This window comes from Mus caroli, unplaced genomic scaffold (assembly GCF_978045245.1).
Source record: "Mus caroli unplaced genomic scaffold, Mus_caroli_1 scaffold_13, whole genome shotgun sequence".
Classification (NCBI taxonomy): domain Eukaryota; kingdom Metazoa; phylum Chordata; class Mammalia; order Rodentia; family Muridae; genus Mus; species Mus caroli.
The window spans coordinates 23,865,206-23,893,113 of record NW_028227268.1 but is presented as its reverse complement, the minus strand read 5'-3'; the positions used below and the strand labels follow the sequence as shown (position 1 = coordinate 23,893,113).

The 27,908-nt window shown below is 52.9% G+C and overlaps 2 protein-coding genes and 1 pseudogene across 2 annotated transcripts; 1 reads left to right on the top strand and 2 right to left on the bottom strand.

Moving 5' to 3' along the window:
- The first annotated feature begins 135 nt into the window (after positions 1–135).
- Erbb2 (erb-b2 receptor tyrosine kinase 2) lies at positions 136–27,908 on the top strand. The gene is made up of 27 exons (XM_021176358.3): positions 136–409; positions 7,683–7,834; positions 8,473–8,695; positions 9,671–9,805; positions 10,139–10,207; positions 10,368–10,483; positions 10,609–10,750; positions 12,632–12,751; positions 12,991–13,117; positions 14,719–14,792; positions 14,876–14,966; positions 15,071–15,270; positions 15,729–15,861; positions 15,951–16,041; positions 16,639–16,799; positions 19,465–19,512; positions 20,653–20,791; positions 20,873–20,995; positions 21,142–21,240; positions 21,472–21,657; positions 21,794–21,949; positions 22,080–22,155; positions 22,390–22,536; positions 22,890–22,987; positions 23,140–23,328; positions 23,545–23,797; positions 23,933–27,908. The coding sequence occupies exons 1-27, from the start codon at positions 337–339 to the stop codon at positions 24,286–24,288; spliced, it is 3,777 nt and encodes a 1,258-aa protein (XP_021032017.1). The 5' UTR covers positions 136–336; the 3' UTR covers positions 24,289–27,908.
- On the bottom strand, positions 10,903–10,993 carry LOC115032624 (U6 spliceosomal RNA; annotated as a pseudogene).
- Positions 25,271–26,585, bottom strand: Mien1 (migration and invasion enhancer 1). Its single transcript, XM_021177730.3, has 4 exons — positions 26,438–26,585; positions 26,227–26,324; positions 25,791–25,867; positions 25,271–25,699 (listed from the first exon to the last, which is right to left on the bottom strand). The coding sequence occupies exons 1-4, from the start codon at positions 26,524–26,526 to the stop codon at positions 25,616–25,618; spliced, it is 348 nt and encodes a 115-aa protein (XP_021033389.1). The 5' UTR covers positions 26,527–26,585; the 3' UTR covers positions 25,271–25,615.

Genomic DNA, 27,908 nt, shown 5'->3' with positions numbered 1-27,908 from the left:
GCGCGACGCACCCAGGCCTGCGCCGGGAGGGAGAAAGTGAAGCTGGGAGCAGCCACTCCCAGTCTTGCTGGAATGCAGTTGGAGGGGTGGGGGGGCGAGCCGGGAGCGCGCGGCTCCCAATCACGGGCGGCGGAGGAGGCGGAGGAGGAGGGCTGCTCGAGGAAGTGCGGCGTGAAGTTGTGGAGCTGAGATTGCCCGCCGCTGGGGACCCGGAGCCCAGGAGCGCCCCTTCCCAGGCGGCCCCTTCCGGCGCCGCGCCTGTGCCTGCCCTCGCCGCGCCCCGCGCCCGCAGCCTGGTCCAGCCTGAGCCATGGGGCCGGAGCCGCAGTGATCATCATGGAGCTGGCGGCCTGGTGCCGTTGGGGGTTCCTCCTCGCCCTCCTGTCTCCCGGAGCCGCGGGTACCCAAGGTGGGTCTTGGCTTGGGGAGGGCTCGGGCCGCTACGGCTGCGCCGACGGGCGGCCGGAGCCGCGGGGCCCCGAGAGCTCTACGGCCGGGCGGTCCGGGGCGTTGGGACGATTCCGGCTACTGGCGCCGCGGCCCGGAGGGGATCGGAGCAGTTGGGGATGGGACAGTCACTCGGAGAACCACACTGGAGGTCCGGACCGGCCCCTTCTGGCTACACCGGAGCCTCTCGGGCTCCAGGAGACTCAGGGAACTCCTCGGGAAAGTTCTCTGAAACTAGTCGGAAAGTTTTCCTCCGGAGGGTGTGTGAAGCGCTGTGCGTGCGTGCGCCCGCTTCCCCCCTTTCGAGCCCCCCTCACGCTTTCTCAGAGCTCTTCCAGTTGGCAGCCTCCGCCTCCGGACCGGACTGGGCAGGATGCCTTCGGGGTCCCCTCTGCCCTGCCCCTCCCCCTCCCCACCCCCTCTGGCCCTTTGGGTTTAGTAAGTTATTCCAGCTTCTAGTGGGGTCGCCGTGGAGGGGGCGGTGGGGAAAGTAACCCATCCTGTCGAGCAGGGAGGACCGAGTGGCGGCTCCGCAGTTGAGTTGCCTATCGATAGTGTCTGGGATGTGGGGGAGCAGGAGGAGGGGCAGGCATTTGTTTGCAACAGTTCTCTGTCGTTCTCTCTCTCTCTCTCTCTCTCTCTCTCTCTCTCTCTCTCTCTCTCTCTCTCTCTCTCTCTCTCTCTTCTGTGCTGGGGATGGAACACCCCTACCCTCCATCCCAGTCTCGCCCGTGTTAGGCAAGCCCTCTATCCCTGTGCTGCACACTCCACAGCCCTGTTTTGAACAAATTGCCTTAGAGCCAGCTTAAGTACTGTGTGCTTTGGGATTCTGGGAAGGCTCGATCTTGAAGGGTGGTCTTGTGTTTTCCCGGCTTCCATACAATAAAGTGGGAAGGGTTCCTGGGCATTTGGGGGGAGGGCACCGAAAAAGAGTAAGGTCAGCTAGGGGTAGACAGAGAGCTGGGTTGTTTTCTTGCCTTTATCTTCGTGTTGGGGGCTGGGAGGGTGACCCAGCAGTGTGTATGCTGACCCATATGTCCAGTTCTACCATGAGTGTAAAAGCTGACAGTCACCCCGTGTGGGTCAGCTCTGCCAGGCTCCGTGGGTGGTGGCTTGCATGCATTCCTTCTACAGTACTAAGAACAACTCCACAGTGGAAACATTAGTAGCCTTCTCCTTGTCCCAGGGGAGGGAAACCTGGGCTGGGGAAATGAAGTATCCTGGAGTAACTGGTGGATCCCAGGCAGTGTGACCAGCCACAGGATATGATATATGATTCACATAAATACGAGTCTAGCTGAACGTGGGGAGACCCTGCTTCCGTAATCAGTGGGCTGTAGTGAGGATGCAGAACACAGGTTCTGGAAACAGTGGATGCTCTCCAGAGGCCAGCGAGCCTGGAGTATCACCATCTGTGCCCCCCTTTTCCCCCTCTCCTGCCCCAGTTCCTGACAGCACACTTCTGTGCTCACTGTGGGATACCCCTGTGTGTCTGAGGTTTTTATGATGGTTGTATGTTCCTCCCAGTTTCTGTTGCCAAACAGCAGTCTCTCTGCTGACTTGGGGACACAGGATGAACTCTGCCCTCTCTAGGAACTTCCTCAAGGCACTGGGCTCTATCTGTTGTAAACACTGGGAGATGCCCCTTGCCTTCTTGAGGATGGAGGCTCCTTTCAGTTTCTCAGGAGGCCAGCCTTCCTGCTGGACTTTCCGTGGAGAAGAGTGAGGTTAGACCCTTCACCTGAGTTGGGTGGGGTCTGCAGTTGACCAGGAGTGGCCCTGTGCTGTAGAGCTGGAATCTGAAGGGTCTGCTCTCCAGACAGGGAGTGGAGGGCTGCTGAGCCTTCATCCCTTCAGATGCACTGCTGGATGCAGAGGGACAAGGCAGAGTTTGCCTTGCCAGGAATGGTTAAAAAGGCAGGGCACCATCAGCTGCCTCTAGCTCCAGGTTCTACCCCAGAACTGGTCTTGGGCAGGTGTGTAGGGGAAAGGAGATCTGGGGAGACCCAGAGAGTCAAACTGTTGCTGGGCTCCTCAGTACTAAAGGTTTTGTGAAATGCAGTAAACACAGGTCTTTAACTTGGCAGGGGTCATTCCTACTTCAATTCTAGTCTGAGTCCCTCCAGGCCCTTCCTACCTTTTGTTATACAGGGACTAAATAGATTCTTCTTGCAGAAGACCTGGGGCTCAGTTCCCAGTTCTCACCTGGTGGCTCACAACCATTCATAACTCCAATTCTAGATTGGATGCTTAATTCTGACCTCCACAGGCACCAGGCATGTGTGTCAGTGCAGACAACAAGGGCAGGCAAGAGACACACATCAAGTAAAATAAACCCTAACAAGAAAAGAGAAAAATATATTGCATCTCAAAAATCAAATGGAAAAGGCTTTCTCTTTTCTCCTGTAATTACCCAGATCCCGCTAAGTGCTTGTCTCCTGTTTTAAAAACTTCTTTCTGCTTCTTACATGCCAGATCCTTTTCCATAGACGGTTTTGTGCTCTCTCTCTGCACTGTCCTGTGAAGCAGGTGCACAGATGAAAAAAACAAAAAACAAAAAACAAAAAAACAAAAAACAAACAAACAAAAAAACCCCAAAAAAACCCACACTCTACCTCAGAGAGATGAAGAGACTTATCAAGGGACATTTAGAGGTGGTCAGAGTTTTAGTTGTCAAACAGGAACGGACTAGAAAAGCCTTGGGCCGGCCAGAGAGTCACACAGGAAAGTGTTCCTCTCTTACTCAGTATGGTCTTCCTAGCCCCTATCCCAGGCTGGAGAAGGTGCCCCGAGATAGGGGCCTGAGATGCCTTCCTGGCTGCTGAGTTTGCCTCCAGCACATGCTGGCCTTTCTCTTGGGCCCTCTGCAGTGCCAGGGATGGAGGGCCGGAAGATCACTAGGACATACAGGCTCATGGGAATGATGTGGGCAGATAAAGTGGAAACTAGTGGAGCCAGGGCAGAGGAGGGCTCCGGGAAGGTGTGTCTGCCCTAGAGTGAAAGACTGATTCAGAAAGAGAGTCCCTTTCCTGTCCCCTGTGGAGAGCTCTCCCTCCGTGGCCTCAGGGAGTGACAGTTCTGTGATCTGCTAGGCCACCAGTCAGGCAGAGATGATGTGCAGGGAACCTGTGTCCTCAGCAGTGGTTAGAGTCGTTAAAGCTGCTGTTTGGGTTGCTGCAGGTCTGTTTACAAAGCTTCTCTGTGTTTACAGAGTGTTTCTCTTCCTCCTCTCCTTTAATGCTCAGGGCCCTCCGAGGGGAGTGAGAGTTCTTGCCACCAAATTGAGGTCAGAAAATATTCACCCATGGAGCCAACTAAGTCACAGTCGCTGCTGCTGGGCTTAGAGATCAGTCTTTTTTTTTTTTTTTTAAAGATTTATTTATTGATTATATGTAAGTACACTGTAGCTGTCTTCAGACAGTCCAGAAGAGGGAGTCAGATCTCGTTACGGATGGTTGTAAGCCACCATGTGGTTGCTGGGATTTGAACTCCGGACCTTCGGAAGAGCAGTCGGGTGCTCTTACCCACTGAGCCATCTCAGTCTTATTTAGCTTCTGCCCTGGTGGTCTGAGCATATCCTTCCTGTAGCCCAAGAGTAGCTGAACCAAGGTTCTGGACAAAAGACCCGGAGCCTAGACTCCCGCTCTGACACCAGCGTCCTAGAGCAGGTGTGTGTGGCAAGGGAGCCCTGGTGTCACTTGAGTGAGCTCTGGCCTCTGACCTGGTTGGGGAGCTTTGGGGATGTAGGTAGTTTCCTGGCAGAGCTTATGAACACCAAAGGAAATGTTGGCTTTCACATGGTGAGCAAGATAGCAGCTGGGGGCCCAGGATGCAGGAGGTCCTGGGTTCTCTCCTTGGTGCTGGAAGTGAAGGCAAGAAAGAGCTCAGCTGGGGCTGAGGACCAGTTGGGAGACAAGAACCCACATGAGAAGCTAGAAGCTGGGCTGAACCTTGATTACCAGTGTTCAGCAGGAGGGACCCAAAGGACGGGGCCAGCTCTGAGCAGAGGGATGGATGGATACTTGTCCCTTTCAGCTTGGAAGTTCTTCACTAGGTGGAGTCACACTCATTCATTCATTCATTCATTCATTCCCTCAGTAGACGTGTGCCCAGCACTCACTGTGTGTGAGCTGCAGTCTTGCTCTGGGATGGTCCTGCTTCTTCCTGCTTTTGTTTCCAAGAGTTGGAAGGTGGGGTTTATGAAGGGACACCTGTCCTGGAGCCAAAGAGCATCCTGTGTAGAATTAGAGCCTTTTGCCCCACCCTATAAATTCTTGGGACAGGATGGTTATGGGAACCATGGTCAGAGCTGGTGGGGAGAGCTTGGTAAAGAGTGGGGAGTGGGAGGGAGGCCGAGACTTGGAAGGGTCCCAAGGCTTTCTTGGCCGTAGTCAGCATGGTGTGTGTGTGTGTGTGTTGGGGGGTGTCAGCTGGCAGCTTCTAGCTCCCCTGGAGGAGGTCTCAGAGTACCAATTTTCCCACCTGTCTACAAACACTTTAAGACTCTTACTCAAACCAACCACAAATCAGATAAACAAACTGGCTAGTGGGGTGTGGCTGCCACTCTTTCTGACCTCCTGCCTAGCCCAGCCACCCTGCCCTTCCTGAGCTTGTGTGTTTATTGGTCTCACTGGAGAATTATTGTGTTTGTGGGGGGTGTGGCGTTGGTATGTGCCTGTTAGTGTGTGTGTGGTGTATGTGTGTTTGGTGTGTCTATGTATGTTTGTGTGTGTTGTGTATGTGTGTGTTTCATATGTCCATGTATGTGTGTGTGGTGTGTCCATGTATGTATATGTATGTGTATGTATATGTGTTGTGTCCATGTATATGTGTGTGTAGGGGGGTCCATGTATGTGTGTGTGTGGTGTGTCCATGTATATGTGTGTATGTGTGTTGTGCCCATGTATGTGTGTGTAGGGGGGTCCATGTATGTGTGTGTGGTGTGTCCATGTATATGTGTGTATGTGTGTTGTGCCCATGTATGTGTGTGTGGTGTGTCCATGTACATGTGTGTGGTGTGACCATGTATGTGTATGCGTGTCCGTGTGTGCTGAGGTTTAGTGGAAGGAACAGGGATCTGTGGCAAACCTGGATTCACATCGAGACTCTGTCACTCTGAAGCTGTAGCTCTGGTCTGGCTTGTGTTGCTGGAATTGGTCATTGCTGGATTTTTGTTTTTGATTTTTTACTTTTTTTTTTTTTTTTCAAGACAGGGTTTCTCTGTGTAGCTCTGCCTGTCCTGGAACTCACTCTGTAGACCAGGCTGGCCTCGAACTCAGAGATCCACCTGCCTCTACTTCCTAAGTGCTGGGATTAAAACTCAGGGCTTTATGTATGCTCTGCAAGCAATTTACTGCTGAACTTGGGCTATGACCTTGGAAGAATCAATTTCCTTCTTTGTAAAATAGAGGCAGTAGCCCCCATCTCTGAAGTATACAGTAGGTACTCAGGTCGTTACCATGGTGTATGCTGTTGTTTTCCTTTGCTTGGCTGCCACAGCTGGTGTCCCTTCCCCTTGGAGATGGGGCAGCAGAGAGCTGCAGGGGGTAAACTGTCACAGAGGGTGGGCCTCTACTCCGGCTCTGCCATCCATCCCTGTCCCCAGCTAGGCTGGACCTGGGATCTGGGTCTGGAGACAGCTGTGCATGGAAGCAGCTGAAGCTTCCGTGTTGGGGGAGGTCCTGGCAGCAGGGCGTTATTTTGGGCTTGGCTGCCACCCCTAGCTCCCGTTTCTCCTGGGAATCTTGGGGGGGGGCTGGAGGGTGGGGAGGCGTGAGCCAGATGACAGAGGGTGGGGTGCAAGTGGGTGCGGGATAGGGTGGGTAGGCCTGGCTGTCTCCCCTCCATCCAAGAGAGGAGCCTTTGAGTTCTATTTCTGTTTCTTCCCACTCTCCCTCCTTGCTTCCTTCCCTATCTTCCTGGGGAAGAGGCTGTCTACTAGAAGGCCATCAGCTTGATGCTCCTGAAGGCAGCCTTTGCCCTGCAAGCCCTCTTCAAATCCGGAGGCAAGAAGATAACTGGGATTTGGCTTTAGGCTCCTTGTCGCAGGCCGGGACAGCAGGACTCCTAAAGTCCGATCCCAGAGCTATTGTACTGTCTCTTGAATCTGCACCCAGTCACTGGAAGGCAAAGTGGTAACCAATAGGAAGTCTCTCTCAGCAGCTCAGGCACCTGTGTAGACAACTTCCACCCGCCTTCTCCCCCAACCCCCCAACCTCCTGGGCAAGACGCACAAGGTGATTCATCTTCTCACCGGAGCAGAAAAACAAGTTCAACTGGGCACTTTAATCTCTCCCCTGCTGGCAGGCTTGGTGCCAGCTGCTACCTAGAGCCCCCTAGCTGAGGGGCAGCTTCTCCTATGTGAGGACTTAGTGGGAGGAATGGTACCCCAGCCTGAGGATCAGGCAGGCTAAGAACGGCAGTGCACCTTGGGGACCCCCTTTGGCTGATAGTTGGCACCGGGCAGGAATACAGAGTAGTGTGCCCTTGTGGCAGGAGTCTTGTGGTATACCTTCTGCCAGCTGCTTCTGGAGTTTTGCCCCAGGAGGAGGGTGAGAGAGTCAGTGTAGGAACCTGCAGAGTGTCTCACCCTGGTTAGGATCTGCAGCCAGGCCTCCTAGCTGATGTCCTAGACTTTTCTTCTCCTTGTGGATGCTTTTCCGAGGAGCTCTCCCATGATGACCAGGCCCCTGCCTGCCCTCCTGTCCCAGCAATGACTCCAGTCAATCCTGTTTGCCCCTGTTTTGGGTGGCACTCTGAGGACAGTTGTCCTGATCAGGGAAGTTGACATGTGGGTGTGTTGCGATGGCAGGAGGAGAATGCCCTGAGTCTGTGTGCGTGGGAGACAGATGGGGGTATCCAGAGGGGTCTGATTCATCATCGCCTCTCTTTGGGGATTTTTCACCCTCAGTTCTGGGACAAAGGGAGGCTTTCTTTGCAGCGTGTTAAAACTCAGTATGGGTGGTAAGCCCTAAAGGGCTGACACATTAGGGTCCCTCTGGCTGCCCAAGGTGACCTTGCTACAGGGGGCCTCTCTCCAGCTTGCCAACTCTTTCCCAAACAGAAGAGCATTCTACTCTAGGCCCTGTGGATGCAGAGGTGTGGGAGGAAAGGCTGTCAGCCATGTTTTCTCCCTGTCTGAGGTGACAAGACTCCAGGGAGTGAAGTGTGGAGGAGGTGACTAGATTGGAGAGGGTCGCGGCCAGCATCCTGACCCACTTCCTCCCTTCCATCAGTGTGTACCGGCACCGACATGAAGTTGCGGCTCCCTGCCAGTCCTGAGACCCACCTGGACATGCTCCGCCACCTCTACCAGGGCTGTCAGGTGGTGCAGGGCAATTTGGAGCTTACCTACCTGCCCGCCAATGCCAGCCTCTCATTCCTGCAGGTGAGACCTGGTCCTGCCGAGCCTCCTGAGTTGAGGTGTGTGAGGAAGGGGGAACTACGTCCCTGTATTCTCTCTCTTGTGGTTCCTCAATCAGGAGTGCCTTTGTGATAGCTACTTAAAAACCAGTTGACTCCCTCTGCAGTGACTGGCCGTGGTCCAGCTGTCCCCAACACTATTCCTTTAGGGCTCTAAGTTCCAGGTCCAGCCTTTTGGATGTAATCTAGACCCTTAGCTTCTCCAGGCCTCAGTTTCTCTCTATATTGGACTAGCAGACATCCTGGCCCATTGTTGTGGATCATATCCACAGGCCCTGGAGTGAAGCTGCAAGGAACGGACGTGGGTCTGTTAAATCACAGACACCATCTTGTACAAGCCCTCCTTTTCAAAGATGCTACTGAGATGTGCAGAGAGGTGGGGCACTGGCTTATCAGTCCTGATCTAACAGACAAGAATCTGGTGAGGCCAGTGAGGAGTAGCCTAGGGCTCCATCTTGGACCTAAGGGGTCAAGACTGCTCAGTGTCCAGTGGGACCATGCAGGACATAGCCTCAACCCTGAGTTACCCTCAGGCTTTGTGAGGTGCAGGCGCTTCGCCAGCCCAGCCGCTCCTCACTGCCTGTCCCCTGCCCTTCCCACCAGGACATCCAGGAAGTCCAGGGATACATGCTCATCGCTCACAACCGAGTGAAGCACGTCCCACTGCAGAGGTTGCGCATCGTGAGAGGGACTCAGCTCTTTGAGGACAAGTACGCCCTGGCTGTGCTAGACAACCGAGACCCTTTGGACAACGTCACCACCGCCGCCGCCGCCCCAGGCAGAACCCCAGAAGGGCTGCGGGAGCTTCAGCTTCGAAGTCTCACAGGTGCCTTTCCTGCCGCCGTTGCAAGGGTTTCCTGGTTCTTGGTTGCTGACTAAGCTGTTCTGGCTGTGGAGAGGCTCCGTGAGGGTTAGAAGTATGTTCTCTCAAGCTCCATGCAGGCAGGCTGAGCCTCCCTCTCTTTTCACCCCAGTGACAATAAGAAAAAGAAGGTTACGCAGTGGCTCGGTGTCAGAGTGCTTGGTTAGCATGGGCAAGGCCCTGGGGCTCGATCCCTTCCTCTTCAGGAAGATGCAGCTTTCATTAGTAGAGGTCAGGATATTTTGTTCTCTCCATCTTGGCCATGTCAGCGTATGCGGTGAATAATCTGTGGAATTGTATGTGACAGCCCCGAGTTGACAGTGTCCCAACTAGGGTAGCCGGTGCTTTGCATACTGGATCGCATTCCGGTCATGCTACAGACGTGGAAGTCCTGCTACTAAGCCTTCAAGTGTTTCTTTTTTGTTACGTTTATTTTGGTTTTTCTGGTTTTGTGGTTTTGAGACAGTGACCTCACTACCTAGCTCAGGTAGACCTTGATCCCAAAGCAATCCTCCTGCCTCAGCTCTCTAGTTCTGGAATCCCCGGCACGCCACCACCAGCTTTCTCCAGTGTTAGCCTCACTCCACAGAGGAGCAATCCGAGGCAGGCAGGGTCATGCAGCCAGTCGGTGGTGAAGTGGGATTTCAGACTTCAGAGACATTTTTGTTGTTCTTGTGTTGAGGATTGATCTTAGGTCTGGGGCAGGATGGGTGCTTGTTCTGCCTCTGAGCCTCTCTGTTTGCCTCCGCACAGTGAGCACAGGGTGAGGCGAAAGATGAGTGGGGAGCTCCCAGCCATGTGAACACCGCCCACCGCCCCCACTGCCCCTATCCCCTCTTCCTAGTCCCTTGTTAATCTCGTGTGTGGCCGGCACTCACAGGGAAGTCAGGAGCCCCCAAGCGTGGTCAGGAGGGGGCTGACTCTCTGTCTTCCCCACAGAAATCCTGAAGGGAGGAGTTTTGATCCGTGGGAACCCTCAGCTCTGCTACCAGGACATGGTTTTGTGGAAGGATGTCCTCCGTAAGAATAACCAGCTGGCTCCTGTCGACATGGACACCAATCGTTCCCGGGCCTGTAAGCCATGTCCACGGGACAGCCCACCTGACCCAGACAGCCACCCACCCCACCTTTCCTGTCCTTGTTCATCTCCCTGCCCGGAGGCAGGGCCTCCACCTCCTGAGGCCTCTTTACTTTTTGGGTCCCCCCTTCCTGTGCAACTGCCCTTGGGCTCTGTGACATATTCCTCCTACCTGCCATTCGCTCCTCCCTGCCTCCCTCTCAGACTCCCTTTTTCTTCCTGCTTCCTTCCTTTGCTTCCTTTCTCCTCTGGACTTCCCTCCCTCACTGCCCCTACCCTGTTTTCCTGCCTACCCCACCCTTACCGTCTCCCTTTGCTTCTGTCCACAGGTCCACCTTGCGCCCCAACCTGCAAAGACAATCACTGTTGGGGTGAGAGTCCTGAAGACTGTCAGATCTGTGAGTCAGAGGGAGCCCTGGTGTCTAGAGGTGGGGTTGGGGCAGTTGGATGGCTGGGAGTAGCGGAGTGACTTACTTGGGAGTTGTCTCCCAGAAGGCCGTGGAGCTGAGGGTCTGGTGCCCAGGCCCTACCCAGCCCTCATCCTGCCCTTTCCCACAGTGACTGGCACCATCTGTACCAGTGGCTGTGCCCGGTGCAAGGGCCGGCTGCCCACTGACTGTTGCCACGAGCAGTGTGCTGCAGGCTGCACGGGTCCCAAGCATTCTGACTGCCTGGTATGTGTCTCTCGTTCCTGTGCCCCCTGGGTCAACCCTCTAGAACGCAAGGGGTGGGCATCTCTCCTGGCCGTTGCGCACAGGTGGAAACATCACAGTGACCACCAGCGGCCTGTCTCTGCCAGGCCTGCCTCCACTTCAATCATAGTGGTATCTGTGAGCTGCACTGCCCAGCCCTCATCACCTACAACACAGACACCTTCGAGTCCATGCTCAACCCTGAGGGTCGCTACACCTTTGGTGCCAGCTGTGTGACCACCTGCCCCTGTGAGTACTGGGGAGAAAAAAAAGGCCTTTTAATGCCTGGGCCGGGGAAGGTGGCTTGTATAAGAGGGAGCATGCTGTGAGTATCGTGTGCCCCTTGGAGGGCTGGTCATGACTCTCAAGTCTGGGTGCCTTATTCTTTTCCTTTTCTCTTTCTAAATATGGAATGCTTCACGAATTTGCGCAGGGGCCATGCTGATCTCTGTGTTGTTCCCATTTGAGTATGTGTGCAGCTGAAGGGAGCGCCTTACCTTTTTTTTTTTTTTTTTTAAGATTTATTTATTTATTATTATATGTAAGTACACTGTAGCTGTCTTCAGATGCACCAGAAGAGGGCGTCAGATCTCAGTACGGATGGTTGTGAGCCACCATGTGGTTGCTGGGATTTGAACTCTGGACCTTCGGAAGAGCAGTCGGGTGCTCTTACCCACTGAGCCATCTCGCCAGCCCTTACCTTTTTTTTAAAAAAAACTATTTTATTTATATTTATTTTATGTGCGTGCATGTTTTGCCTGCGCACCATGTGCATGCATTGCCTGTGGAGGTCAGAAGAGAGGGAATGAGATCCTTTGGAACTGGAGTTACAGGTGGCTGTGAGCTACCACATGGGGCCTAAGAACTGAACCTGAGTCCTCTGCAAGAGCCATCTCTCTGGCTCTTGCCATTTTCTTGTTTTGTTTTGTTTTGTTTTGTTTTGTTTTGCTTTGCTTTGCTTTGCTTTGCTTTGCTTTGCTTTGCTTTGCTTTGTTTTGTTTTGTTTTGTTTTGTTTTGTTTTGTTTTGTTTTGTTTTGTTTTGTTTTGTTTTAGACAGGGTCTTTCCTGTAGTCCTGGCTGTTCTAGAACTTGCTGGGTATATCAGGCTGGCCTCAAATTCATAGAGAGCCTCCTGTCTTTCCCTCGCCCATCTCGCCCGACCCCCTTTTAAAGTCAGGATCCCATGTAGCTTAACCTGGCTTGCCTTCTGATCCTCCTGCCTTGCCCCTGCCAAGGGCTGAGGGTACAGGTGTGTGCCGCCACTCCCAGGCTTTTGCCTTATTCTGTTTAACAGCTGCATAACAGGTGGCAGAGAAAGAGCCCAGACTTGGGAGCTGCATTTGAAACCTGTTCCCTACCGTTTAATAGTCTTACTGCCTTCTTCTTGCTGGGCCTCAGTTTCTTCATCTGTGAAACAGGGGCACTGTCAGTCCCATCCTAATAATTGTGAAGCATCTGAATGAGTTAATGTTCATGAATCTTTGAGAACGATGCCTAGCCTGTACTAAATACTCTTTTGAATGTGTCTTGGTCCTCCGTCTGCATGGAGTAGGGCTTTGTGTGGCAGTAACCCTGAGCCCTGTGGACACTTAGGGACTGGACTTGGACCTGGGGACCCTCTTTTCCTTCCTTTTATGGGTGGTGGGGCGGGGCCTTTAGGGTCTGGCTACGCTTCTCTGTGGTCAGGGTGAGAGGACAAGGTGTGTGTGTCGGGGAGGGGGGGAGGGAGACCGATTGTTTGGGTCAAGTCCTGGTTCCTGGGTGGCACAAACCAGTCATTCTGACACTTGGAAGGTAGAGGTGGTGGGCTTAGGGGTCCTAAGTCATCCTCAGCTGCATAGCGAGGACTCCTTTAAAAAAAAAATCCCAGTTCTGTTCCTTTAGTAGCACAGCAATGGGGGTGATTTGTATAGCTCTATACCCTAGTTTCCCTTTCTGCTAAATGCAAATAACAGCATTGACCCCATAGGGGTGTAGTGATGAGCAAATGATTGCCCTGAGTTCAGGTGCGCACAGAGGGCCTTCCAGGAGCGGAGGGAGATGTCCTTAGAGCTGGGCATTGTAGCCTTGATCGAGGTTGACTGGGCAGAGGCTAGGGCACATGGATGTATGTTCCCAAATCTGTACAGACAACTACCTCTCCACGGAAGTGGGATCCTGCACTCTGGTCTGTCCCCCAAACAACCAAGAGGTCACAGCTGAGGACGGAACACAGCGGTGTGAGAAATGCAGCAAGCCCTGTGCTGGAGGTACCCACCCCATTCCAAGACCAGCTGTGGCCCCGACCACCATCCCAGTCCGGTTCACCCAACTCTTGCTTAGACTTCTTCTTTTCTGCTGTCGCCTCCCCTGCCCCTCTCCGGAGCAGTCTCCTGAGTCTCTCTTGTCAGCATAGGGAAGAGGCTTGTCATTTCATGAAGGGACAGCGGACAGGTCTCTGGTATGCATGTGATCCTGAAGTGGCCCCTTTCACCTCCCTCTCCTTCAGTGTGCTATGGTCTGGGCATGGAGCACCTCCGAGGGGCGAGGGCCATCACCAGTGACAATATCCAGGAGTTTGCTGGCTGCAAGAAGATCTTTGGGAGCCTGGCATTTTTGCCAGAGAGCTTTGATGGGTAAGGGTACACAGTGGCCTGAGGTGGTGTCAGGGAGGACACATAGTTTGTGGCTAAGAATACACAGGAGGCAGGTGGGAGTCCACAGGGAGCCAGGGCATGGAGTTGGAGGTATAAATATCATTTAATCCACAGGCGGGGACGTAATGTGGCGATCAAACCATCTGGAGGGGGCATTGTTAAAGTTGTGTGTGTTCTTCCAGGCCTTCTGTATATTGGTGGACACAGAGTGACAGCTTTGACTGGGGAGGTGGTTCATGGAAACTGCCATGCATCCCTTGCTTTGGAGAACCTCTTTTTTAAAAAATTTATATTCATTGGTGTTTAATCTTCACGTGTGTCTGTGTGAGGGCATCAGAAGCCCTGGGACTGGAGTTACAGATTGAAGCTGGGCCTTGTGGAAGAGATGCCAATGCTCTTATCTGCTGAGCCATCTCTTCAGACCTCAAAGCTGACTCGTTCTTACAATAGCTGTTGAGTGGGAGCCAGCAAAGACAGGCAACAGGGCACAGACTTGGGTTTAAAACCTACCTCTGTCTGTCTGTCTGTCTGTGTCTATCTGACTGTTATTCTTGCTCTTTCTGTGTTTGTGTCTGTCTATGTCCCTCTGTGTTTATTTGATTGTTATTCACTCTCTCTGTATCTGTGTCTGTGTGTGTTTGTCTGTGTGTGTGTCTTTGTTCAAAAGACAGTCTCAGGTGTGACTCCTCAGGAGCTGTCCATCTTGTTTTTCAAAATAGGGTCCCTCTCTGGCCTGGAGCTCACTAAAACAGGCTACAATGACAGCCAGGGGACCCCAGGAACTCTTTTGTCTTTACCTCTCCAGTGCTGGGGTTACAAGCTCAGTATCACACACAGGGTGCTGCTGCTTCCTTCTCCTTTTCCTCCTCTTCCTCCTTTTATTCTTCCTCTTCCTCCCCTTTCTCCTCCTCCTTATGACAAGGTTTCTCTGTGTAGCCCTGGCTGTCCTGGAACTCACTCTGTAGACCAAGCTGGCCTCAAACTCAGAGATCTGCCTGTCTCTGTAGGTGCTGGAATTACAGTCCTATGTTCGGCTAACATGAGCTCTTTTATATGGTTCTGGGTATTGAACTCAGGTCCTCATACTTGTATGGCAGAGCCCTATTGCTTAGCTTCATTGCTGTCTCCTCTCTTCTCTGTGCCTCAGTGCCTCATGTGTGCAGTGAGGACCATCATGGCTCTATGCTCAAGGCGGTTTATTTGAGGCATGCTTAGAACAGCGCTGGATGGATGCTGAGACACCCCTCACCCCGTGTTTGTATTTTAGCATATGCAGAGATCAGTGTTCTGTGTATCACTGATGAATATTGGGTCATTTTCAAATGTCTTTCCTACAAACAGTTCAGCTTGTTTCTGCCTCTGGCAGCTGAAGCCAGTGTCTCTGCAGGATATACCGCAAATCAGACTTCTAGACCAAAGGACACAAATATTGCCCTGCCAGACTTTGACCCTGGGCTTTGCGCCTCAGGATGAGAACGGCTTGATAGGCTCTACCTGAAGGCATCTGTGAGGGTGCAGAGTGCTTTGCCAAGACCTTCCGGGGCTCCTGCCCTACTGACCACTCCTCCTGGTCTCTCTAGGAACCCCTCCTCTGGCGTTGCCCCACTGAAGCCAGAGCATCTCCAAGTGTTCGAAACCCTGGAGGAGATCACAGGTGGGCTGTCCGTTCTGGCCTCCTTCACAGGGACTAGGAGTTCTGGACCTTTCTACATACCAAGCCCCTTCCTCTGCCTGCAGGTTACCTATACATTTCAGCATGGCCAGAGAGCCTCCAAGACCTCAGTGTCTTCCAGAACCTTCGGGTCATTCGGGGACGGATTCTCCATGAGTAAGTGGGGGGAGGGGAAGGCTAGGAGGTCTGGCTACATGCCCTGCGGCCCTTGGTGGCTAGAGTAGGTGCCTTCTTGTGACTAGAAGCCCCCATTTCCACAGTGGTGCTTACTCATTGACGCTGCAAGGCCTGGGGATTCACTCGCTGGGTCTACGCTCACTGCGGGAGCTGGGCAGTGGATTGGCTCTCATTCACCGCAACACCCATCTCTGCTTTGTAAACACTGTACCTTGGGACCAGCTCTTCCGAAACCCGCACCAGGCCCTGCTCCACAGTGGGAACCGGCCAGAAGAGGCATGTGGTAAGACAGGAAGCCCAGCACAGAGGGCTGGCACAGAGGAGTCTCAGTAGCCTCTGGCAGCAGCCTCCTGTAGCCTGTGCATCATGTCTTAGAGCCCCGTTGTTGTTTGGAGACAGGCTCTCACTATGTAGCCCTGGCTGTCCTGGAACTCACTCTGTAGATCAGGCTGGCCTCAAACTCACAGAGATCTACCTGCCTCTACCTCCCAAGTGCTGGGATTAAAGGCATGAACCGTCATGCCCGGCTACAGCCTGGTTCTTCACTTGCCTATAGATGGCTTAGCCTTGAGCATGGCTTCCAGCTGTGTCCTTCCGTGCTGCCAGGCATCCACATCCCTCCCCTGTTTCTTGAACTTGCATGTTCTAGCACCAACCCTTAACCCTTCAGCCTGGAGCCATGCTCACAGCCTTTTTCCTTAGACCTGAGTCTAGCCAAACACTTCCTTCTCCTTGCTGCAGGTCTTGAGGGCTTGGTCTGTAACTCACTGTGTGCCCATGGGCACTGCTGGGGGCCAGGGCCCACCCAGTGTGTCAACTGCAGTCAGTTCCTCCGGGGCCAGGAGTGTGTGGAGGAGTGCCGAGTATGGAAGGGGTACGAATTGCAGAGAAGTGGGTGGCTGGAGGGGTCCTCGGGGTACTCTGCCCCACCCCAACCCCTTACTACACCCACCTCTCTCACAGGCTCCCCAGGGAGTATGTGAGTGGCAAGCACTGTCTGCCATGCCACCCCGAGTGTCAGCCTCAAAACAGCTCGGAGACCTGCTTTGGATCGGTGAGGTGCTGGTGGGCTCGGTGCTGGGGGAGGGGCGATCTGAGGGACCACCCGGTTGCTACAGGGTGAAATATTCCCAGAGAAGGCTTTACTGGAGAGCAGAAGCAGGGGAGATCAGGGAGGCTGGGATCCGGGACTAGGAACTGCTCACATTATGCTGTGGACCCTGGGCTACCCCTTCTTGCTATTGACACCGGAGCCCTTTCAGGCTAGGACAAGGTTCCAAGAAGGCCTGTGTCCTTGGTAGTGGCTACGCTAATGACCAAATGCAGGCCCTGTTTCCAGCCTCAGTTTTCACTTCTATAAGGTGAATGTTGTAATAGTCCCTCCCTGGTTGGGGTGTGGTGAGAACAGAATTAAATAGGATTTGGCACAGTGCCCAAGCATGGAATAAAACCTTTGTACATAATAGTTGTCACTTGTCACACCTTAGGGAACGCACGTCCCTCTCTGGGCGCCTCTACTTCCTTGTTGAGAGCAGGGATGTTTACTCCAGGATCAGGGAGGCAGTGCATCTGATTTGGGGACATGGGGCCCCATCCTTCTGCTATAGCGATGGCATCCCTAAACCCTCACAAACCCTTCCTCTCTGTCCAGGAGGCTGACCAGTGTGCAGCTTGTGCCCACTACAAGGACTCATCCTCCTGTGTGGCTCGCTGCCCCAGTGGTGTGAAGCCAGACCTCTCCTACATGCCCATCTGGAAGTACCCGGATGAGGAGGGCATATGTCAGCCATGCCCCATCAACTGCACCCACTCGTGAGTGGAGGGAGTGGAGTCTTTTCTGTAGAAAGGAGGGTCTTCATGGTGGGAGCCTCTTTTGAGCTCTTATTGTGAAAGGGGCAGAAGTCTACTTTCACTTATATTGAGGTGTAATTTTTTTTAAAGATTTATTAATTTTATGTATGTGAGTACACAGTTGCTCTCTTCAGACACACCAGAAGAGGGTATCGGATTCCATTACCGATGGTCATGAGCCACCATGTGGTTGCTTGGGAATTGAACTCAGGACCTCTGGAAGAACAGTCAATGCGCTTAACTACTGAGCCATCTCTCCAGCTGGAGGTGTAATTTTTATCTCTTTTCTAATTACAAAAAATAACACACTAGGGTCTGGAGAGGTGGTTCTGTAGTTAAGAGGACTCGCTGCTTTCAGAAGGCTGGAACTTGGTTCCTAACACACACTACAGGAGACCCTTGATTGCCTGTTAACTAGCTTGAGGAGATCTGATGTCTTTTTCTGGCTTCTGCAAGTGTATACAATACACACACACACACTCACACACATTCATGTAAATAAAGTTAAAAATAACACATTAAGGGCTGGCAAGATAGCTCAGTAAGTAGAGGCACTTGCTCATAAGCCTAGTGATTTCAGCTGAGTTCCCAGGACCCACATGATGGAAGGAGAGAACTAACTCTCAGAGCTAGTCCTCTGACCTCCACATGCCTGTTGTGGCACATGCATGCCTTCCAAGTTCCAAGCACAAACACACACACACACACACACAAATAAATAATGTAACCGGACTAAATATGTACAGTACTGCATTAGACATTTTAAACTACACATAAGAGATAAAATAATACTGTTGGCAGTTCTACTGTGAGTACTGTGAACTTTTTCCCCAGCCCCTAGTGCTGGAGATTTTGTGGATGTCAGAAGACAATCTGAAAGAGCCAGCTCTTCCCTTCCACCCTATGGGTCCCAGGGATTGAATGCAGTTGTCAGGTGTGGTGTCAAATACCCTCACCTGCTGAACCATCTTGCCAACTACCAACGTGTGGCTGTTTCTTTCTTTTAGGTGTGTATGTGTGTGTTTCTACTGCTGTGATAAACACCACAATCAACAGTAACTTGGGGGCAGGGGAGGGTTTATTTAACTTAGACCTCCACATCATAGACCCATCCAGGGAAGTTGGGGCAGGAACTCAAGATAGAAATCTGGAGGCAGGAATTGATGCAGAGGATGCGACCTGACTCTGCTTACTGGCTTGCACGGCATGGCTTGCTCAGCCTACCTTCTTACAGTACACTGGACCACTAGCTCAGTAGTGGCACTGCCCACCAGGACTGTGCCTTCCCATAGCAACCGTCATTCAAGAAAACGCGCACAGGCTTACACAGGCTTGCACAGGCCAGAATGGTGGAAACATTTTCTCAGTTGAGGTTCCCTCTTCCCAAATGACAATAGCTTCTGTCAAGCTGACTTAAAAGTAGTCGGTGCGGATTGTTTTGCCTGTGTGAAGATCTGTCTGATGCCTTGTGTAGGCCAGAAGAGGCGGTCGGACCCCCTGGGCCTCGAGTTACAGAGGGGTGTGAACTGACATATGGGTGCTGGGTTATCAAACCTGGGCCCTCTGGAATAGCAGTCAGGGCTCTCAGCTCCTAGCCATCTCTCCAGTTCTCTTCTCTCCCCCTCCCTCCCCTCCTCCTCCCTCTCCCTCTATCCTCTCTTGTCCAGACAGGATCTCTCTGTGTGCCCTGGCTGTCCTGGAACTAGCTTGAACTCAGAAATCTACTTACCTCTGCCTCTGAGTGCTGGGACTAAAGGTGTGGGCCAGCACCACCCAGCTTGCCCTCATTTCCTGATATAATCCAACACTTTCCTTCATATTCTTTGCTCTGCCTTTCACCCACTCTCTGTATCCTTTCCTACAAATGCTTCTCCATCACCCTCTACAGATGTCCCCGTTCATAGCACATCACTCAGTACAGGCCCTATTTGAGGGATATCGTCGCTCTTGCTTGCCTATTTATTTATTTCATCCTGACCACAGTTTTTCCTTCCGCCCTTCCCTCCTCCCAGTCCCTCCAACCCCCAATCCATTCATCTTCCCCTTCTCCTGAGAGAAGGGCAGGCCTCCCATGGATATTGATCAGCCATGGCATATCAAGTTACAGTAAGACTAGGCATCTCCTCTTCTAGTAAGGCCTGATTTTTTTTTGTTGTTCAGCTCCACACACAAAGGGGCATCTGTGTGCATGCCTTCTTGTGACCTGGTGTTGGCATGGTAGTACCAACTGTTGGGGCAGAACTGTTGACATTTTATTGCTTGGTTGGTGGAGATCGGTGCCAGGACCTTGTAGACCCTTTCCCACTAAGCTATGGCCCAGCCCCCTCTGTGTTTAATAGGTCTTCCCAAACTCTCCTCACATGTACCATATACCCTAGGCCTCTTTCATGGAGTGACTAGCTGATCTTCCCACCGTCATAGTGCCCTGCTTCCTGCCCAGCGCAGGAAGTCCCAACAGTGCAGGGGAAGTGGATTCCCAGACTGAAGAGGGACTCTTCTTGTGGACAAGTACAGAGCAATTTGAGACCTGGAGCCCAGTTCTGCTTGTCACATGGGAACAATCCTGCCACACCTGTCCCAGGAGGCTGTTCCCAGGTTTGATGATGGCACTCTCTCTCTTCTGCAGCTGTGTGGACCTGGACGAAAGAGGCTGCCCGGCAGAGCAGAGAGCCAGGTGGGCCTGAGCCCCAGAGGTACCCCCGTACCTCCCGACTCCTTCATTGGCCTCAGTGGTCAGTAATGAAGAGAGATTACCTAGAATGCTGCACATTGTCTCTCTCCTTAGCCCATTCTTTCTTTATTGATTTTTGTTTCAACAAGTGGATACAGACCTGCTCAGGATACTGTGGAGTAAGGAATGCTGGGACATGTAGTTCCCTAGGGATGCAGGCCAGGTCCAAGCTCCTAGAACTGCAGAATGCAGTGGCAGCATGTGAAACCTCAGAGTATCCGAGCTGGGCAGCTAGAAGCTTCCAGGATGGGGTGGGGCGGGCGGGGGGATGGTGTTATGTTTTCTTTGTACTCCGGTGGAGAGTCAGGCAAGTCTAGGGTGGCTAAGAGCTCTCTGGTGTGTGCTGTGAACCACACCAGTGCAGAAAGGGTGTGAACTGAGGCCATGAGGTCTAGATCTGGAAGGCAGCGTAGGGCTCTTGACCCCTGGGCCCCAGGACTCTGGTTTGCCAGAGGAGAGCTTTAGAAGGGAAAAAAGCAGTCTAGGGCGTGCTCTAAGAAGCTGCTGCTTGCCTGTGAGGCAAACATTGGACGCTGGCTGGAACAATAGGCCTGTGCAGAGCAAGATGGGGATTAAGGAAGCAAGGGTGACAAGAATGTGTTCTGCCCGGACATGGTGGTAGACACCTTGTGACCCCAGCACTTAGGAGACTGAGGCACATGGCTTGTAAGTTCAGAGCCAGCCTATATCGTGAGGTAGCCTCAAGGCTAAGTATACTAACAAATAATGGTCTGGTGACTATCAGGGACCCTGTGTGCCTCAAGATAAGCAGAATCATAGACGATTATATCATGGAGAAACATGGGTCCTGAGATCTTAGGTGCAACCGCTGCAAAGCAGGGGAAACCGTGGCTCCTTGAAGAATGCTTTGGCTAGTACCTGAGAGTTTTGGGGTACATATAACTGGACCCCATTTCATATGAGGCAGAAGCCCCTGGGGCGGGCTGTACAGTGCAGATTAACAAGGTGGGTTATCTCCTGTGAAGTTTTTGAGCCGAGGGACATTCCTGTCCCTTCATGGGTTCTCTTCAAGCTTCCCCCTCAGACTAGTCCCCAGTCTCTGATTCTGGCTCTCGTTTCCAGCCCGGTGACATTCATCATTGCAACTGTGGTGGGCGTCCTGTTGTTCCTGATCATAGTGGTGGTCATTGGAATCCTAATCAAACGAAGGCGACAGAAGATCCGGAAGTATACCATGCGTAGGCTGCTGCAAGAGACTGAGGTGAGGCGTGCCGAGGGCCTCCTAGCACCCCCTTGGCTTTGCAGCTAGCTGGGCATTCACCCTACCACCCTCTCGCTCCAGCTGGTGGAGCCGCTGACGCCCAGTGGAGCCGTGCCCAACCAGGCTCAGATGCGGATCCTAAAGGAGACGGAGCTAAGGAAGCTGAAGGTGCTCGGGTCAGGAGCCTTCGGCACTGTCTACAAGGTCAGGAGAGGACCAATTCTGGCATGGGTGGATCTGGGGGGAGGGGCATGGTCAAGAGACTGGAGCGGGCCAAGCTGGAGGCTGGGGACGGCTACTCCTCAGTGGCATAATGGGGGCCTGACTCTAGTCCTTTTCTTTTCGCTCAGGGCATCTGGATCCCAGATGGGGAGAACGTGAAAATCCCCGTGGCCATCAAGGTGTTGAGGGAAAACACATCTCCTAAAGCTAACAAAGAAATCCTAGATGTAAGCTGGCTAGGGAATGTGAGGAGCCCTCTCCCCTTACCCTCCCCCTTGGGAATGTAAGGAGCTCCTAGGTGCAGATCTGGGCTGCTTTTTCTTCATTGGGGTTTGACTCTTAATCTTCCTAGTCTGGAGGCCCTGGCTGTAGCCAGTGAGGGAGGGTGAGGGTCTCTGGGAGAGTTGAGTGCATGGAAGTAGGTGGTTTCCTGTATCCCTCTGTTCCCTTGTCTGCAGGAAGCGTACGTCATGGCTGGTGTGGGTTCTCCGTATGTGTCCCGCCTCCTGGGCATCTGCCTGACATCCACAGTGCAGCTGGTGACACAGCTTATGCCCTATGGCTGCCTTCTGGACCATGTCCGAGAACACCGAGGTCGCTTAGGCTCCCAGGACCTGCTCAACTGGTGTGTTCAGATTGCCAAGGTATGTGCTTTGGGGGTGGCTGGCTCTGCAGATCTTTTGGGTGCAAATCCCTGCCTTCATTTGGGGCCAGGATGAGGTGGGAGTACCCCTAAGGTGCGATGTAGACTCACGTGCCACACTGGTGCCCTTTGTCCAGGGGATGAGCTACCTGGAGGAAGTTCGGCTTGTTCACAGGGACCTAGCTGCCCGAAACGTGCTGGTCAAGAGTCCCAACCATGTCAAGATTACCGACTTTGGGCTGGCACGGCTGCTGGACATTGATGAGACTGAATACCATGCAGATGGGGGCAAGGTTGGAGGAGGGAGAGGAGGAGGGAGAGGTGGGGCAGGCTGGATTGGTATCTGACCTTTCTTTGGGAGAACGTGGAGAAGGGTCACCTCCCTACCACACCCAGTCAGGACTTCTTACTCTGCATCTCCAGGTGCCCATCAAGTGGATGGCATTGGAATCTATTCTCAGACGCCGGTTCACCCATCAGAGTGATGTGTGGAGCTATGGTGTGTGGAGCTGTAGGGGCTAGATGCGTTGCTGTGGCAGGGTGGGATGCAGACAGAAGAATGAGGGTGGGGATGGGAGGACGGGGAGGAAAATTGTTTATGTCTACCCAGTGCAGTCTTATGGCCACCTGGGGAGTGAGGAGACCGGGTAGACCCTACCTCTTGGCACAGCCCCTCCCTGTGCACACCCAGACTTCCTCTGTTCCCCCGACTCCTGATGCCTGTCTGTCCTAGGTGTGACTGTGTGGGAGCTGATGACTTTTGGGGCCAAACCTTACGATGGGATCCCAGCTCGGGAAATCCCTGATTTGCTGGAGAAGGGAGAACGCCTACCTCAGCCTCCAATCTGCACCATTGACGTCTACATGATCATGGTCAAATGTGCGTGACAGGGCTGAACCTCGGGCAGGCAGAGAGGAAGGGTGGTAGACCTGTGTGCGGGCGCTTGCAGGCTGGGGGGGATAAATGGGATGTGAGTGAGCCTCGTGTCCTGGAAGGAGCCTCAAAGGTGCCTTACCTATTCACAGTGGAAGTCCTGCCAGAGGACAGCTGTGGAGAGGAGAGAGGCCAGTCTAAAAGGGGACCCTAGAAACGCTCCAGGGCTCCGCCTCAAGATCCCAGAGTCCAGTTGTGTTCTGCCATGGGAGGGCTTTCAGCTTAGCCAGGGTTGTCTAGGCCAGGTTGGTCCTCAGACTTGTCCTGGGACGAGGATGCTGAACTTTCTCCCGCCCTAGGTTGGATGATTGACTCCGAATGTCGCCCGAGATTCCGGGAGTTGGTATCAGAATTCTCCCGTATGGCGAGGGACCCCCAGCGCTTTGTGGTCATCCAGGTACTGGGCTTTCCCACACCATACCTGCTCTGACAGCATCCTCCCTCCTGCAGGGATAGCCCCTGCCTCTAGCCAAAGCTCGGTGAACCCTTCCAGGGAACTAAACACCAGGCTGGGAGGGCTGTCACCTTGTGTCTCCCCTTCCTTCCTAGAATGAGGACTTGGGCCCCTCCAGCCCCATGGACAGCACCTTCTACCGTTCACTGCTGGAGGATGATGACATGGGGGAGCTGGTCGATGCTGAGGAGTACCTGGTACCCCAGCAGGGATTCTTCTCCCCAGACCCTGCCCTAGGTACTGGGAGCACAGCCCACCGCAGACACCGCAGCTCGTCGGCCAGGGTCAGTGCCCACCTTGGAATAGGGGTGGTCTTGCTCTTTGAGCTCCCCCACCCTCACCTTTCCTGAAGATTCCATTACCATGGCTGCTTTCCAACCCTTGGGACCCCACTCTCTCCATCACTGCCCCCATCGTGACCTGTGTTTCTCTCCTGGGACCCCCATTGTTCCCCTCGCAGACTTTTGAGTAGCTCCCATCATGACCTTCTCTTACCCCAGAGTGGCGGTGGTGAGCTGACACTGGGCCTGGAACCCTCGGAAGAAGAGCCCCCCAGATCTCCACTGGCTCCCTCCGAAGGGGCTGGCTCCGATGTGTTTGATGGTGACCTGGCAGTGGGGGTAACCAAAGGACTGCAGAGCCTCTCTCCACATGACCTCAGCCCTCTACAGCGGTACAGTGAGGATCCCACATTACCTCTGCCCCCCGAGACTGATGGCTACGTTGCTCCCCTGGCCTGCAGCCCCCAGCCCGGTATGGAATCCAGGCCCGAGAGATTGGGAGGAGAGGGGTGTTGAGAACCCTCAGGCTACACCCACTGAGGGGCAATGGTGGGGCAGGAATATCTTGGACCCTTTCTTTCCCTAACAACATCTCTTCTCTCCTCAGAGTATGTGAACCAGCCGGAGGTTCGGCCTCAGTCTCCCTTGACCCCAGAGGGTCCTCCGCCTCCCGTCCGACCTGCTGGTGCTACTCTAGAAAGACCCAAGACTCTCTCTCCTGGGAAGAATGGGGTTGTCAAAGACGTTTTTGCCTTTGGGGGTGCTGTGGAGAACCCTGAATACTTAGCACCCAGAGCAGGCACTGCCTCTCAGCCCCACCCTTCTCCTGCCTTCAGCCCAGCCTTTGACAACCTCTATTACTGGGACCAGAACTCATCGGAGCAGGGTCCTCCACCAAGTACCTTTGAAGGGACCCCCACTGCAGAGAACCCTGAGTACCTAGGCCTGGATGTGCCAGTATGAGGTCACATGTGCAGACATCCTGTCTTCAGAGTGGGGAAGGAAGGCCTAACTTGTGGTCTCCATCGCCAGCCACAAAGCAGGGAGAAGGTCCTCTGGCCACATGACATCCAGGGCAGCCGGCTATGCCAGGAACCTGACCTAAGGAACTTTGCTCGAGGCTTCAGTCCTGAGCCAGAAGAGACAGCACACTGTTCAGCCCCAGAGGATTACAGACACTGCCTGCCCTGACAGACTGTAGGGTCCAGTGGGTATTCCTTACCTGGCCTGGCTCTCTTGGTTCTGAGGTCTGAGGGAAGCTCGGCCTGGAAGGGTGGAGACCCCAGGTGAATATCCTGGGACCAGGCCACCCCGCTAGGACTGAGGCACGTGCATCCCAAGAGGGGGGCAGCACTCGCACCCAGCCTGGTCTTTGTACAGAGTTTATTTTGTTCTGTTTTTACTTTTGTTTTTGTTTTTTTAAAAGATGAAATAAGGATACAGTGGGAGAGTGGGTGTTATATGAAAGTCAGGAGGTGCTGTCCCCTTTCTCCATTTGCAATGAGATTTGTAAAATAACTGGACCCCAGCCTATGTCTGAGAGTGGTCCCGGGCCAAACCGAATTGCTCATCTGACACACAGCTCCTCCTGGAGTGAGTGTGTAGAGATCTTCCAAAAGTTTGAGACAGTTTGGCTTTGGGCTTGAGGGACTGGGAAGTTAGGATTCCTTCTGAAGATCCTTTGGCAACAGGGTCATACTCCGTTGGACACACTCATTCCAAGGCTACCCCCAGAATGAAGTCCTGTCCTCCCAGTGGGAGAGGGGAGCTTGTGGAGAGCAGTGTCATGTGACTCGTTTTCCTTGCCTTAGAGAGAAAGAAGTATCTGTCCAGGAAAACCCCACCCACTAGGTGTTAGCCCCACCCACTAGGTGTTAACAGGGCCAGACTGACCTGTGTGCCCCCACACAGGCTGGACATAAACACACGCCAGTTGACACAAGCATTTGTAATTACTCTTTATTGCCAAGAGACGACACTGCCCAGAATTCAGGGAAAATAAGTTATAGCAACCATGGCATCTGAAAGGTATTGCCACGCTGGGGAGAGGACCAAACTGCAGAGGGCACAGATCCCGGGAGAGCGATGGCGGAGATGTCCACAGAGAACATCTCTTTTCTGCCTTTGGCCACAGAAATGTCTAGTCCCTCCTTGTGCCCTAAGAGGCAAAGTGAAGTCAGGGTCTTACCTACCTAGGGCCAAGTGAGGGGCTAAAGGTAGAGGGATTCCTAGCGTAACCACAAGGAAAGGTTTAAACCCCAAAACCAAGCTTCCAAGAATCATTTCTTAGTCACAGGATGACACAGGGAGGCCGGCTGTTGGTGATCTTTTCTACAGGTTCTCCATTGCTGGCTCTTCGGATGGCTTCCATGAGCTAGCGGACAGAGACACGAGCGAGTGTCGTGCACAGGAGAGGAGGGTGTGTCTCGTCTCAGCCACCCTCCCGAGGTACATTAAATACTCACGTCTTTCTCGTAAGGAAAGCCCCCATTCTCCAGCTTGGAGAACACTAGCTGTCCATTGATCTCAATCTCGAAGGCCCCTGGTAGGATATAAATGCAAGAATGAGCTAAGAACAACAAGCAGGAGTTCAGGGAGGTCCTTGGCACCACCGCGAGTCCAAGCAAGACTGTTCATGGTCTCGGCAGACACCATTCGAGACCCGGTTTTCAGATCCGATCCATTGAAGCCATTCAGCCCCAAAACCCAGAGTCCTCACCAATGCGTCTTTCCAATACGCCATTAAGAGTTCCTTCACTCCAAACCCACAGTAGGCATTTTCGCTATGTGTCAGACTCTATTAGGGGCTTTATATATAACAGCCAATGTCAGCTCTAGAAGGTAGGGAGAGCTGGAGTTTTATCACATGGACTGACTCAGCAGGTGCTCTGCGGACCTCACCTGTCCCCCCGAGTCGCGACTCAATCTCGATGCCCGGATACTCCTCCTTCACAGCGCTCGCCAGCTCCAGGTAGGTCGCCTCAAAGCCGCAGGGTTTACTGGGGAGAAGAGACGTGGAGTGAGCTGGGGTTCCGGGGGTGGGGCCTCCCGTGGAACCACCCCCATCTTGCGGGCAAGCACAAGAGGCTCCTTTTCAACCCGAGTGGCTCACCAGTACTCCACCACGATGTGGACTCCACTGCCTGCTTCCACCTCCCCGGGAGGGGGCACTACGGACACCGGCGCCGGCTCCCCACTCATTGCTGCACGCTCTGCTGCAGGGCTGCTTCCGGGTGTGACGCCACGCCAAAGTCACGTGGGGGGCGTGTCCGCGGGCGTGTCCGGACCTCGCATTGCGTCGGGGCGCCCTCTGCCGTCAGCAGGTACTGCTACATCTTGATCCAGCTGCAGAGCGACTATCCTGGACCAGCACTGATCTGGGTTCTGAGAGCTCTGGATTTCTTTGGCATCCAATGCTCACCGTCATGGATTTGCTTACTAACGAACTGCCTGTGATCGCAAAGCTATTTTCCATTTACAAAAGACAGAGAAAATGGGGCAGGCGGCCGAGGTACCTGATGGTTTGTGGTTGGTGTTGCTATTTCCCTCTCGAACGATGATAGCGTTTGAAACCACACCATAGTGCTTTTCTTTCGAGTTCTTTTTTTTAACTTTTAAGAATATGTTAATTACGTATATATTGTATAAGTGTGAATTTATGCACGCGAGGGCATCTTTAAAACTTACTACATTTGTTTATTAATTTGTGGACGAGTGTGTATTGGAGTTGGGGGCCATGCCATAGCATGCTTTTGAAGGTCAGAGTACAGCACCTTCAGGGTTCGGCCTCCTCCATCTTATCATGTGGGTCCCAGGGATCGAACTCAGAGTATCAGATTCTGTCTCAAAGGTCTGTCTCTTACAGGTTAAGCGTCTTCATCAGTCCCAGTACTCTAGTTCTTTTGACTCTGAAGTGCTGACCCCCACTTTATGCACACTCCTCATCCCTGCCTCTTGCTAGAGGGCTAGTGTCATTGAACTCAGTTTGTAATTCTGGAACTGCAGCCTGGGTCCTCCCTGCCTCTTCCTTCCCTGAAGCACCGCTAGAGTATCGTAACAAGTCACCCATTCTGGTGTCCCTTGAAACTGTCCATTGTTGGGTTGGTCTGTGTTTGCTGAGTTCTGTCGTCATCCCATCCAGTTATAGGACATTTCCATCGATCTAATAAGGCCTTTCCTGTTTGCTTGTAGCCCATGCAGCTTCCAACTCCAGCCCCAAGCAACCGCTTCTCTGCTCTCTAAACTTTTCTGGACATTTCACATAAATGGACTCTTGAAGCATGTGACGTTTGCTCTGTTGTATCAGAGCAAGCCTCCATCCAGTGCTGTGTCCCAGGTGTTCCTTTCTATTGATGAATACTATTTCATTCTGTTGTACAGAAAAAGCACAGATTATTTGTCTATTGACATTAATCTGGGTTTCTTTGGGTTTTGTTTGTTTTGAGTAAATGTCTTGTAGATGCCTTTTTATGGATGTGTTGCCATTTCTCTTAGGTTCCTTAGAGTAAAATTAAAATTACTGGGCTGTGAGAAATTTATATTTAACTCTTTATGGATTGCCTATCTGCTTTTTTTTTTTTTTT

Excerpts from the sequence above, each read along its gene's own strand:
- Erbb2 (XM_021176358.3), top strand. The coding sequence starts at position 337 with ATGGAGCTGGCGGCCTGGTGCCGTTGGGGGTTCCTCCTCGCCCTCCTG. Across the intron at positions 410-7,682 it reads CGGAGCCGCGGGTACCCAAG|TGTGTACCGGCACCGACATG; the intron begins GTGGGTCTTGGC and ends CCCTTCCATCAG. Across the intron at positions 7,835-8,472 it reads CCAGCCTCTCATTCCTGCAG|GACATCCAGGAAGTCCAGGG; the intron begins GTGAGACCTGGT and ends CCTTCCCACCAG.
- Mien1 (XM_021177730.3), bottom strand. The coding sequence starts at position 26,526 with ATGAGTGGGGAGCCGGCGCCGGTGTCCGTAGTGCCCCCTCCCGGGGAG. Across the intron at positions 25,868-26,226 it reads GTCGCGACTCGGGGGGACAG|GGGCCTTCGAGATTGAGATC; the intron begins GTGAGGTCCGCA and ends ATATCCTACCAG. Across the intron at positions 25,700-25,790 it reads GCTTTCCTTACGAGAAAGAC|CTCATGGAAGCCATCCGAAG; the intron begins GTGAGTATTTAA and ends TCTGTCCGCTAG.